Here is a 13340-nt window from a genome sequence, read left to right on the forward strand (position 1 = left end):
TTCTCCCTCATCCACACCCCGCTCCCCAACCAACCCACCACACCTTGCACTTATAGAAGGTGAGCTTTTAATCTGTGGATGTTATATTCTCGGTGTAGGCACAAGCATGGGTCACGAGGTACAACCTCTTCAAAATGATCTTGTTGAGGTAATGGATGTATTTGTATCTGATAACAATAAGGCATTATATGCATGTGGCCCTCTGAAAGACACTAGATTTTAAGTTCTGCCATGTCCTGGATTCCCCTTATGTCTGCCATTTGCAATCTTTTGACAGAACTATGTGTCTCTTGAGCTTTTTGTGCGTGAACAGAAACTAAAGAATGGGATCAAGCAAGGAAAGTAGATGTATATATTTTTTAATGAAATCGAAACTAATGAATCAAGTGTGATGCATTTACATCGGACCATTTTTAAAACTGCTGAATAATGAGGAAATGAGCATATAATAGAACTTGTGCCAGAAGTGCATGTTATGTACTAGGATCTAAATTCAACGAGTTTCTGTCCACTGTTGGAGCCTAAAGCAGAGGAAGTAAGAACTAATAGAACAGTGCAGAAACTCGCTCTGCTGGTTGTGATATCACAATAGGGTTTCCACATTCATCACAAATGCAAGTCCTAATTTAATTAGATTGCATTTGGAATCATGGTGTAATAGTCTTAGAGCATGGAAACAGGTCCATCGTCCATCCACTAGCCCAGGTCGACCAAGCTGCCCCATCTAAGATAGTCCCATTTGCCCGTGTTTTGCCCATATCCATGTACCTGTCCAAATGTCTTTTAACATTGTTGTACCTGGCTCAACCATTCCTCTGGCAGTTTCATCATCTGAAAGAAAAAAATGCCTCCCAGGTTTCTATTAAATCTTTCCTCTCCCATCTTAAAACTGTGCCCTTTAGTTCTTGATTCCTGTAAACATTTAGTAATAAAACTCTTTTCACACAGAATGCCACAAACGTTCACAAGTAATTAATAATTTTGAAATCTGATCACTGCAGCCAAGGTGCTCCCAGATATAGCAATGTAATAATGATTATATAATGCGGATCAATAAGATTGGCTGTTAATCAGGAAATCAGAATGACTCCCTTTCAAGTCTTCAATATTTTGATTGATTTATATCCACCTTATTGAGCAAAATTGGCTTCGGTTTAATGTCTCATCTAAAATTTGGCAGCTGAGACAACGTATTGCTCTTTAACTTCAATGGGTTTACTGAGTCTAAGATAGACACAAAGTGCTGGAGTAACTCAGCGGGTCAGGCAACATCTCTGGAGAAAAATAATAGATGACGTTTCGGGTTGGAACTCTTCTTCAGACATCTTCAGACTTCAGGTTCTGACCCAAAGCGTTACCTATACTTTTTCTCCAGAGATGAATTACCCGTTGAGTTACTCCAGCACCTTGTGTCTATCTTCCCTTTCAACCAGCATCTGCAGTTCCTTCCTACACTGGGTATACAAAGTCACTGCCTACACCACTTAGCAGGTGTAAATTGTTTATTTTGAATTATTTAGTGAATTTATGGATATCACGAATCAAACTGAGAGATGTAAAGTTGACCATCAGTCTTGCCCAAGATTACTTCTTTGCTTGGGAACTAAATGTACATTATTCAAGACTTGTTAACACCTACAGTTCAATTAAGCACAATGTCTTTCTGCTTACAGACATTCATGGTGAGAAAAGATTGCACCCTGACAAACATGGTCCTTTCGGTGAATATTCCTGGAGAGGATGGAACCCCTAAAATCATTGAATACCCAATAAAAGAGGAAAAATCAAGTGAGTTCCTATCTTTTCAGGTTGCTCCCTCTGATAATTACTTACTCTTTCCTTAACCGCATTAATAGATCTGCTCCAAACATCAATAAACCACAAACCCATATAGCTGATAAGTCAAATGATAAACTATTTTTATTATGTAGTGCCTGATGTACTATAGATAATCTGTAATGCCTTTATGAATACTTTGAGACACCTCAAGTATGTTTCCTAAAGAGGAGCAACAGGTAGTGTAGGAAAATAACTGCAGATGCTGGTACAAATCGAAGGTATCACAAAATGCTGGAGTAACTCAGCAGGTCAGGCAGCATCTCAGGAGAGAAGGAATGGGTGACGTTTCGGGTCGAGATGCTTCTTCAGTCTGAAGAAGGGTCTCGACCCGAAACGTCATCCATTCCTTCTCTCCTGAGATGCTGCCTGACCTGCTGAGTTACTCCAGCATTTTGTGATACCTTTCCTAAAGGGGAGATGCATTCTCTTCTTCTCAGGCAACAGTTCAACACAGTAGATGCTCATATGTCTGGTTGAAAGGAATAGTCAACAGTTACAATGTGTTACTTCCATATTAATGTTGTCAAAATGTCAGACTTTTAAAAAAAAATCAAACTAAAATTTTGTAGTTTGCACATACTATTAGATGCATTTGACATTACTCGTGGTAAGTCAAATGATACACTATTTTTACTCTGTAGTGTCTGATGTATTATACCAAATCTGTAATGTTTAGTTTAGTTTAGAGATACAGCGCAAAAATAGGCCCTTCAGCCCACCACTTCATGCCGACCAGCGATCCCCCACATTTACACTAACCTACACACACTAGGGACGATTTACATTTAACCTACAAACCTGTACGTCTTTGGAGTGTGGGAGGAAACCGAAGATCTCTGAGAAAACACACAGGGTCACGACGAGAGCATACAAACTCCGTACAGACAGCACTCGTAGTTGGGATGAAACCCGGGTCTCTGGCGCTGTAAGCGCTGTAAAGCAGCAATGCTACGCGCTGCACCGTACTGTTGTCCCATGTGTCTTTGTGAATACTTTGGGACACAGCAAGTATGCTTACAAAGGAGGAGGAAGTGTATTCTCTTCTTCTTAAGCAGTTCCTCAGCATCAGGTCTGACTCTCCAGATCTGAAGAATGGAAGACACCTGCACATGAATTATCTGAACGTGGTGTAGCTAATGCATACCTGCTGCCATGTGCTTTTGACTGAGAGAAGGCCTGATCCAAAGACATGGTGGCCCGAGACGATTGTACAAAGGTGCTACTCCACAATGATACATACACATACATACAAACACAAAGACATATCCATGCATGCACACATACATACACGCACAAAACTCTCCTACACACACTCAGAAGCATTCTAATGCAGACACGGGCACAATCGTTTCCTCAGTCCACTATCTATCCCAATCCCCTCTCCTTCTGCATGTCCCCTCAATTCCTATCTTCAATCCCCTCTCCTACTGCCTCCATCAATATTCTCCTCCATCAGCCAGCTCCCTCCATATCAGCTTCCTTACCACTCATTCACCTTACCTTTTGCTCCTTCCCCCTTACTTTCCCTTTCTACCAACCTAATGCCCACCACACCCCCAACACTCACCCATCACCCTTGCCTTCCCCAAACCTTCATCTGTCCAGCTCAATCTGCCTGCTTTCCCCAGGAGTGAAGGCACAAGAACTCACCCTCTTCTGGGCTGTTGCAAAATGCTGATTGCCTTGTTGAGTGGAGATGCATTCCTTGAACTGCCAGAGCTGCCAAACCTCTCCCAATAGATTTACTGCGAGCCATCAGCCTCCACCCAGTTCTGCTGCACACCCACAGGTCACAATCTCCTGCTGCTCTATGAGTGAGTTGGCAGTTACTGGTAGCGTTGCCAACTTTCTAACTTCCAAATACGGGACAAGGTGACGTCACCACCCACGCCCCACGTGACCTCACCCAGCCAGCGGCCACGTGCTCCCGCTCCACCAATGGCAGCCGCCCAGGCTGGGAGGTAGGATGCTACGCAACCTCCGTTAGGCGAACACACTCGGCCCCGCTTCCCGAACACATTCCGTTTGCCTACACTGTCCGGGCCTAATACGGGACAAGGGCGGTCCCTTGGGATGTCCCGGCTAATACGGGACAGTTGGCAACCCTAATTACTGGCAATATAGGTGGATTCTCCCATGAGAGCAGGAACACATGCTCTGGCATCATCCTCGGTAGGATTGACACTAAACGCAAAGGGCATCTGTTTCCTCCAGTCTTTTAATATTTATTCATAACTTCACATTTACTTTAACCTTTTAGTCTGCAAACTCTTCATGTAAATTGCACGTCCAAGAAATTGTTACATTTGTAGTGCAGCAAGGCTACCAAACAACTCCGCTGTCTAATCAGAATTAGAATAGTAGCACACATCGACCATACAGAGAGAAAAGCATGCTCCAAACTTAAAGGTGCCTTATACACTTCCGAGATGGAGCTGTACCTCTCTAAGTCCACAGTGGCTTTTATGTGAAGGATTAATTGCTCTCCAGACTGTGAAACATCTATATCCTTAGAAAGCGATTGCTAACAATACCCAGCTTGCAGACATTCTGGCTCCTCTGTCCAAAGACGGTCTTTGTGTCTTTCCACTTCTTCAAATATTTCACATATACCTTCCATAAATAAATTGAACCATTTTGATGAAACATGTCTGCCCCTCACAGTAAGAGCATCAAGGCCCCTTGATTTACGAGAACTCAGGTTAGACTTTAGGCTTTAGACTAGAGAGATTATGCTTACCATGGGTCCCAACAAGTCTTTTATAAAACGTGGGTCCAAATATTTCCTGGGTTGCCTTCAGTCTGGCTGGCTGCTTGTCTAGGATATGAGCCTTTGGCAGAAGTACAGTGTTTAGTTTTGTTTAGTTTAATTTAATTTAATTTAATTTAGTTTAATGATACAGTTTATTTTAGTGGAAACAACCCCTGTGGCCCACCGAGTCAGCGTCGACCAACGCAACTTTATAACTTTACACTAGCACTATCCTACATACTAGGGATAATTTATAATTTTCACCGAAGCCAATTAACCTACAAACCTGTATGTCTTTGGAGTGCGGGAGGAAACCGGTGGACCCGGAGAAAACCCACAAGATCACAAGGAGAATGTACAAACTCCATACAGACAGCATCCGTAGTCAGGATCGAACTCTGGCGCTGCAAGGCAGCAACTCATGTTCAAGTGAAAGAACAAGAAACTGAAGATGCTGGTTTACAAATAAAAAGACACAAAGTGCTGGAGTAAATTAGCATGTCAGGCAGCTTCCCTGGAGAGCAAGGACAGATTGAAGTGATTATGGTATGGCAGTGTCCAATGTTGTGGCTCATTGTTCCAGGGATCCAGTTTGATTCTGAGCTTGGATGCTCTTCAGATATTGTTTGCATTCTTTCTTTTTGACTGGAAAGGTTTCCTTTGGTGCTCTGGTTTTCTTCCACACACCATTGGCCTCTGCAAATTTACCCTTGATGTCAGTTAATGGTAAAATGGATCAAAGGAAAGACTATGAGCATGTGTGACAGAGGATAAATTACAGAGATTCAGAGAACGGAGGAGAAGTCAATGGAACTAATGGTATTTGTTCTCTTGGTAGCTAGCATGGATCTAAAAGGCCTCCAACATTATAACTGTACTAGACCAAATGGACCCGTTGGGCCCAAACACATGCTCATAGTCTTTGCTTTGATCCGTTTTACCATTAACTGACATCAATCTGTCCTTGCTCTCCAGGGGATGGGAGGGAAGGGGGGAGGGAAGGAGGGGGGAGAGGGTAGGGGGGAGGAGAGGATGCTGCATGTAGAATATGGTGCACACACCCCTGAAGATATTCTTGAACCTCCAAATGTCAGGCAAAGTCAATTGTCATTGAAATACAGCAGGCAGAGGTGAATTAAAATCCTGGAAGACTATGCATTGAGAGTTTGTAGTTTGAAATGGGGGAAGATAACAATAGGAAAACGTCGGAGGAAATAGTAGGTGACTCCCAGTAGGTGACATCCAGTCCAAATTAAATGGAAGTGGTAAAGTTGTGAGCATTGGTGAGCTTTAAGGGCACCAATGTTGGGGATTAGCAAATATGCATTGCAGCAGAGAATGCAACAATGCAGTAGGCTGCTTGTTGTGAAGGTGTGCTCCTTTTATTTGCTATTTTGATTTTGTATGGGTTTTCAGACATTGCATGGCAGCTGAACCGTATGTTATACTGGGAAAGTTGGAACTTTTAGCACAGGGCCTTACCTTTGTACTTGTGATGAATGCTTTTACTGTGGCAACATCAGCAGAAGTCCAAACAAAGAGAAATACTATTATCTCCCTTTGTAGAATGTATTTTCATTAGCAACTTCTATCAGTATGACTTCTTACTAGCAAGTTTGCTTTAGGTTCGGGTATTTGAATATCCACATTCGCGCATAGATTTGATTACTTGACTCAATGATTGTATAGGATTGCTTGGAGAGTAATTTTAACCTATTGACAAAACATAAGCTCACTATTGTCTAATTTTTAAAAATTGATTTCAATGGACAATTATTGGACCAATTAACTATCTCCATTTTGCATTTGAAGGGCTTGTCACACCTCTGGAAGCACCGTTCAAAATTTATATTGTTATATTTATATTTATTTTAAACTACAGTTTAATAACTGTGAAAAAATTAATACTTAAATTTTGGAACAAAACAGTAACCCCCACAATTAAAATGTGGATTACAGAAATGACCGAGACCTTGCATTTGGAAAAAATAAGGTTTACCTTAATTGACAAACCAGATCTATTTTTTAAAATATGGTCTCCATTTATTGAATTTTTAAAAAAGTAAATGGGTTTGTCACAAAACTAAAATTTAAAACTAAAGTTAAAACTTGAGTTTAGGGTTGGATGTACAACTATACTCATTAACTCCCGGATCTATCCCCATAATCGTTATATTTGTAATTCTCTTTTTTCTTTGCTTTCTCTCTATTAGTTTATAGTCTTTTTTTTCAGTCTCTTTTCATCTTTATTTTTTCTTTAAAAATTTAAAAATTGAAGCTATGTAAGAATTCTATAACCAGTTTGTCATTTATTATTATTTGTACATATGCTTTAAAAAAATTTTTTTAATTAAATTATATTGTTAGCTTTTCTGACTGCATTGATATCTTTCAGTTGCACTTGACATATAAGATTTCCAAGCACATCTATGTAACAAAGTGTAAGAGCACTTCAACTCCCCCTCCCATTCCCAGTCTGACCTTTCTGTCATGGGCCTCCTCCAATGCCATAGTGAGGCCCACCGGAAATTGGAGGAACAGCACCTCATATTTCGCCTGGGCAGCTTGCAGCCCAGTGGTATGAACATCGACTTCTCCCACTTTAGATAGTTCCTCTGTCCCTCTCTTCCCCTCCCCCTTCCCAGATCTCCCTCTATCTTCCTGTCTCCACCTATATCCTTCCTTTGTCCCGCCCGCCTGACATCAGTCTGAGGAAGGGTCTCGACCCGAAACGTCACCCATTCCTTCTCTCTTGAGATGCTGCCTGACCTGCTGAGTTACTCCAGCATTTTGTGAATAAATACCTTCGATTTGTACCAGCATCTGCAGTTATTGTCTTATATTATATAACAAAGTGTACAATGTAAGCAATAACAGAAGTAAAACAGAAAAATGGCAGAGCTTCTGAAATGTCAGAATTAAAGGAAGTTATTTTAGGAAGGAGATGAGGATAAATTTCTTTGGTCAGAAGGTGGTGAATGTGTGAAATTCTTTGCCTCAGATGGCTATGGAGGCCAAGTCAGTGGATATTTTTAAGGCAGAGATAGATAGATTCTTGATTAGTACAGGTGTCAGAGGTTATGGGGAGAAGGCAGGAAAATGGGGTTAGGAGGGAGAGATAGATCAGCCAAGATTGAATGGTGGAGTAGACTTGATGGGTCGAATGGCCTAATTCTATTCCTATTCCTTATGATCTCTGTTAATGCCAGCATTACAAAACCTTTGAGCTCAAATGCACTTCTGATTGAAACTGAACTATGCCCCAATTCATTTGTCCTAGTTTAATCACGCTTTTGATTTATATTGAAGATTTTGGCTCGACCTCATAAATCTTTGGATGTGCATTAATGCCAATTCCCTGCTCCTGGTCGAAATGAAAAGGAATAGATCAAAAGAAGACAACCGCATGTGGTCTCGTGATTTTCATGCCAGTTTGCCCCAGGACTACTAATTGCAACACTGCATTAATTGTCTCAGCCAAGTTAACTACATGAGTTTAACCACAAATTGAATTGCTGAGGTATTTCCAGTTGATTAAGGAACAGCAATCCGGGCATAATTCTACTTTGTAAATAGGAATTGTCTGCTAATTGGTCTGGTTTCCGTAATGGCAAAAGGAATGCTCAAAAGAGTCGTCGTAATAGTCACCAGCCACTGAAGCAAGCAGAATGAGATTTGATAGAAAAGACTCAGTTCCTCCCTTTGAAATGTAAACTGCTGCTAAGTTTGTCTCTCAGTGACGACCGCTGCTGAGTTGCCGTGACAACAAATGCGGATGTTCTAACAGTGTGAAAACCACAGTACTACCCAGTAATGAGCCTTCAAGTCAGATCGAGACAGTGTCCGCACAACTTTGGTTTACAGAGATTAAGCCCAATAAAACTCCCTCTGAGATGTGTTCTGCTGATATTGCCAGTAGTTTTACTTCTCCTTTCCACTTATATTTTGCTATACCCTTGGAAAGTGGGCTTACGAGAGAGAGATGTGTCATCCCCTCGTGTCAGGGTGTATCCTGTAGCAGAAGTGACTTCACTTACCAGATTCCAATATTTAATGCTGACAATGCGTTAATTACCATTTCAGCCAAAGTTGATCTCAAAGTGGGCCCCGCTCAGAATCAAATCATTCACCGAATTTGAAAACAAATGTTGGAAGGGTACAAAATAGGCTTTACAATTATTTATAGTCTAACTCAGTACCTAAACTCATATTATAACAGAGATTACCAGAGGGGCCACTTTGGTATAACATTACCTAAGTATAAATCTTGTGCAATATCAAATCCGGCTTACAAATGATTCAGGTATTGGGATATCGGATATTTTAAAAATCGAATTTATTTTGGTCTTAAAGCTGATCATGTAGGCTTTTTTTAGTCAGCTACTGGTCTCCTCTACTTTAAATATGGTAGTTGAAACCTAACCCAGCAGGTAGTTAGCCACCCTGTTTAGAAACATAGAAAAATAGGCGCAGGAGTAGGCCATTTGGCCCTTCAAGCCAGCACTGCCATTCAATATGATCGTGGCTAATCATCTAAAATTAGTACCCCATTCCTGCTTTTTCCCATATCCCTTGATTCCTTTAGCCCTAAGAGCTAAATCTAACCCTCTTTTGAAACAATCCAGTGAATTGGCCTGCTGCATTCTGTGGCAGAGAATTCCACAGATTCACAACTCTCTGGGTGAAGAAGTTTTTCCTCATCTCAGTCCTAAATGGCCTACCCCTTATTCTTAAACTGTGACCCCTGGTTCTGGACTCCCGCAACATCGGGAACATTTTTTCTGGATCTAGCCTGCCCAATCCCTTAAGAATTTAATATGTTTCTATAAGATCCCCTCTCATCCTTTTAAATTCCGGTGAATACAAGCCCAGTCGACCCATTCTTTCATCATATCTCAGTCCCGCCATCCCGGGAATTAACCTGGTGAACCTACGCTGCACTCCCTCAATAGCAATAATGTCCTTCCTCAAATTAGGAGACCATAATTGCACACAATAGGTGCAGTCTCACCAGGGCCCTGTACAACTGCAGTAGGACTTCCTTGCTCCTAAACTCAAATTCTCTCGCAATGAAGGCCAACATGCCATTAGCTTTCTTTACTGCCTGCTGTACCTGCATGCTTCCTTTCAGTGACTAATGTACAAGCATACCCAGGTCTGGTTGCACCTCTTTTCCTAATCTGACACCATTCAGATAGTAATCTGCCTTCCTGTTCTTGCCACCAAAGTGGATAACCTCACATTTATCCACATCTGCCATGCATCTGCCCACTCACACTGCAGCATCATAGCATCCTCATCACAGCTCACACTGCAACCTAGCTTTGTGTCATCCACAAACTTGGAGATGTCACATTTAATTCCCTCATCTAAATCATTAATATATATTGTAAATAACTGGGGTCCCAACACCGAGCCTTGCGGCATCCCACTAGCTACTGCCTGCCATTCTGAAAAGGAACCGTTAATTCCTATTCTTTGCTTCCTGTCTGCCAACCAGTTCTCTATCCATGTCAATACCCGACCCCCAATACCATGTGCTCTAATTTTACACACTAATCTCTTGTGTGGGACCTTGTCAAAGGCTTTTTGAAAGTCCAGATACCCCACATCCACTGATCCTCCTTTATCCATTCTACTTACATCCTCAAACAATTCCAGAAGTTTAGTCAAGCATGATTTCCCCTTCATAAATCCATGCTGACTTTGACTGATCCTGTCACTGCTTTCCAAATGCGCTGCTATAACATCTTCAACAATCGACTCAAGCATCTTCCCCACTACCGCTGTACGGCTAATTGGTCTATAATTCCCCGTTATATGTCACACTTCAATAGTGGAATCAGTTTCACTCAGCAGATATAAATATCCGTTGAGTGATTCTCAGTAAAGCTCAATATAAAGCACAAGTAAAGTAGTTTTTTCCAGCTGCTATCAGGCAACTAAATCGTCCTCTCGCCCACCAACCGAGTATTTCTGACCTCCCATATACTGTATCTCATTGGAGTCCTTTGAACTATCTTTCCTGGATTTTATCTTACACCAACCATTATGCCCTTTATCTTTTATCTGTACACTGTGGACGGCTTGACTGTAATCATGTATAGTCTTTTCCCTGACTGGATAGCATGCAACAAAAAGCTTTTCACCCTACCTCAGTACACGTGACAATAGTGTAGTTTAGTTTCGTTTATTGTCACGTGTACCAGGGCACGGTGAAAAGCTTTTGTTGCCTGCTAACCAGTCAGTGGAAAGATAATACATGAGTACAATTGAGCCATCTGAAGATACACGATAAAGGGAATACGTTTAGTGCAAGATAAATTCCAGTAAAGTTAAATTAAAGATGGTCCAAGGGTCTTCAAACTAAACTAAACTAAACCACAAATATCCAGGCCAATACTCCAGCAGAGCACTAAGGAAGCGCTGCCGTACAGATAGTGTAAGAAGTTAAACCTGGACACGTTATACATGTCACTATTTCAAAGTACAGTTGGACAATATTTATTATGCAATCAACATCATGAAAACAAATGATCAGATCATTATCACCCTGCATTTAGTGGGACCTCGTTGTGTACAAATCGGTTGCATGTTTCTTACTTTACTAAATTATTACATTTCAGATGCATTTAACTTGTTGCAAAGCACAAGGTTTAGGTTTAGGTTTATTATTGTCACATGTGCCGAGGTACAGTGGAAAGCTTTGTTTTGCATGCTATCCAAACAGATTAGAAATACCATACATAGATATAATCAGTTTACACTCAAGTACAATAGACACAAAACATAGAAAAGGGAAAGATACTGAGTCACATCAAATCTAACAATTTATGATGCCCTGAGATTGTGATACAGAGGAAATAGCTACCATTTATTTTGTGGTCAATCCACAAAACCAGAGAGAAACTAGTTTGTCCTCACTCGCAAGGGATTGCCTAAGAGCAGAAGATTTAATGTCTCATACTTCCAGCAAACTTTGAACTACAGAACCAAAATGGCAGCAACAAAACTAGCCTGCAAGACACGAGGAATATTAGCAGTAGTCCCATTGCTAATGTGTACGGCAACCACGGATTGCTCCCGGGGGGAGGGGAGGGAGGAGGGGGAGGGAGGAGGGGTGGAGGAAGAAGGAGGGGGAGGGAGGAGGGGAGTGGGGTGGGAGGAGGGGAGGGGGTAGTGGGGGAGACGGTGCTGCACCAATGTAGGAGTGGTTTGGGCCCAACGGGTCCACTTGGTCTTGTTGTAATTAATAAGGGGAGTTAAAATGGTAGAAAACGAGATCCAGTGGTGCTTACTTTAGTTTAGTGTAGTTTAGAGATACAGAGCGGAAACAGGCCCTTCAGCCCACTGGGTCCGTGCCGACCAGCGATCCCTGCATATTAACACTATCCTACACAGACTAGGGACAATTTTTACATTTACCAAGCCAATTTACCTACAAACCTGTACGCCTTTGGACTGTGGGAGGAAACCGAAGATTTCGGAGAAAACCCACGCAGGTCACGGGGAGAACGTACAAACTCTGTAAAGCCAACCACCTGTAGTTAGGATCGAACCCGGGTCTCTGGCGCTGTAAGGCAGTAGCTCTACCGCTATACCACCCTGCTGCCCTATAGAATAATATTGCTATTGAACTACCGCTGCGCCACCATGCCAACCAAAAGTGCTTGGTGGACTGAGCTCAAGTGTTCGGCAAAGCGGTTGCAAAGTCTATGCTTGATCTCGCCGATGTACAGGAGCCCACACTGGGAACACCAAATGCGTTTGGTGATTTTAGAGGAGTTACATGTGAACCTCTGTCTCTTTCTGAACATGAACCTTATGGGTTCATATTTTCCCCCTTTCCTTCTTTCTTTTTGAATAAATAACTTATGCTATTTTCCGATCTACCTGCCCATTCCCTGGGTCAGGGAAATTTTGGAAAAGTGCTGCCAATGTATCAACTATCTCATCGGCCAACCGTATAAGTTCCAAGGATGAGGTCTGCCACGACCCATAGAATTGTCAGCCAATGCATACCCCATTATTTTGTCCGGTACCATTTCCCTGGTGATTATAACTCTCTGGTGGGAGACCCTCCCTTCTTTCAAATCCCTGATTTACAAAACTAATGAAAAGTCTTTGACCTCAAATGTAAACTATTTCTCTTTCTATAGATGCTGCCTGACTTACTGAGCCAGCATTTTCTATTTTGATGTAAATAGTCGTTTAGTCCATCTGCCATCTCCTTGATTTCCATGTTTTATTCCCCACACTCCCTTTTTTTAGAGTACTGGGTACTGATTGAGAACGGGGTACTGATTGAGAATGATCAGCCATGATCACATTGAATGGCGGTGCTGGCTCGAAGGGCCGAATGGCCTCTTCCTGCACCTGTTGTCTATTGTCTAGTACCAACACAGGAATTGTGGAGGTTTTGGAAAGGGTGCAGAGGAGCTTTACCAGAATGTTGCCAGGATTTGCAGTAATTAGTTACAGAGAGTGGTTGGGCAGGCTTGGATGGCTTTCTTTAGAACGTTATGGGCACCATTTGTAGGTCTCCCAGCCAAATTCTTCCTTCCAGTTCCATCCACCCTTCTGAACCTTGAGTGCAATTATCCTTTAATGTACCATTGCATCTAGCCTCCCAAATACTGTAGCTAACCAGACCATTATAATTCTTAGGCCACACTGCAGTTGGATGGATCCCAAGCCTCAGCCTGGAGAAGGGTCTCGACCCGAAACGTCACCCATTCCTTTTATCCAG

At 42.0% G+C, this 13340-nt stretch overlaps 1 protein-coding gene across 1 annotated transcript in view; it reads left to right on the forward strand.

Moving 5' to 3' along the window:
* rin3 (Ras and Rab interactor 3) overlaps window positions 1-13340 on the forward strand; it is a 74934-nt gene that overhangs the window by 13630 nt on the left and 47964 nt on the right. Inside the window, exon 3 of the mRNA XM_078406781.1 lies at window positions 1674-1788. Coding sequence (XP_078262907.1) covers window positions 1674-1788 — 115 coding nt within the window. The remainder of the gene's footprint in view (window positions 1-1673; window positions 1789-13340) is intronic.

Source organism: Rhinoraja longicauda, chromosome 10, assembly GCF_053455715.1.
Source record: "Rhinoraja longicauda isolate Sanriku21f chromosome 10, sRhiLon1.1, whole genome shotgun sequence".
NCBI classification, from domain to species: domain Eukaryota; kingdom Metazoa; phylum Chordata; class Chondrichthyes; order Rajiformes; family Arhynchobatidae; genus Rhinoraja; species Rhinoraja longicauda.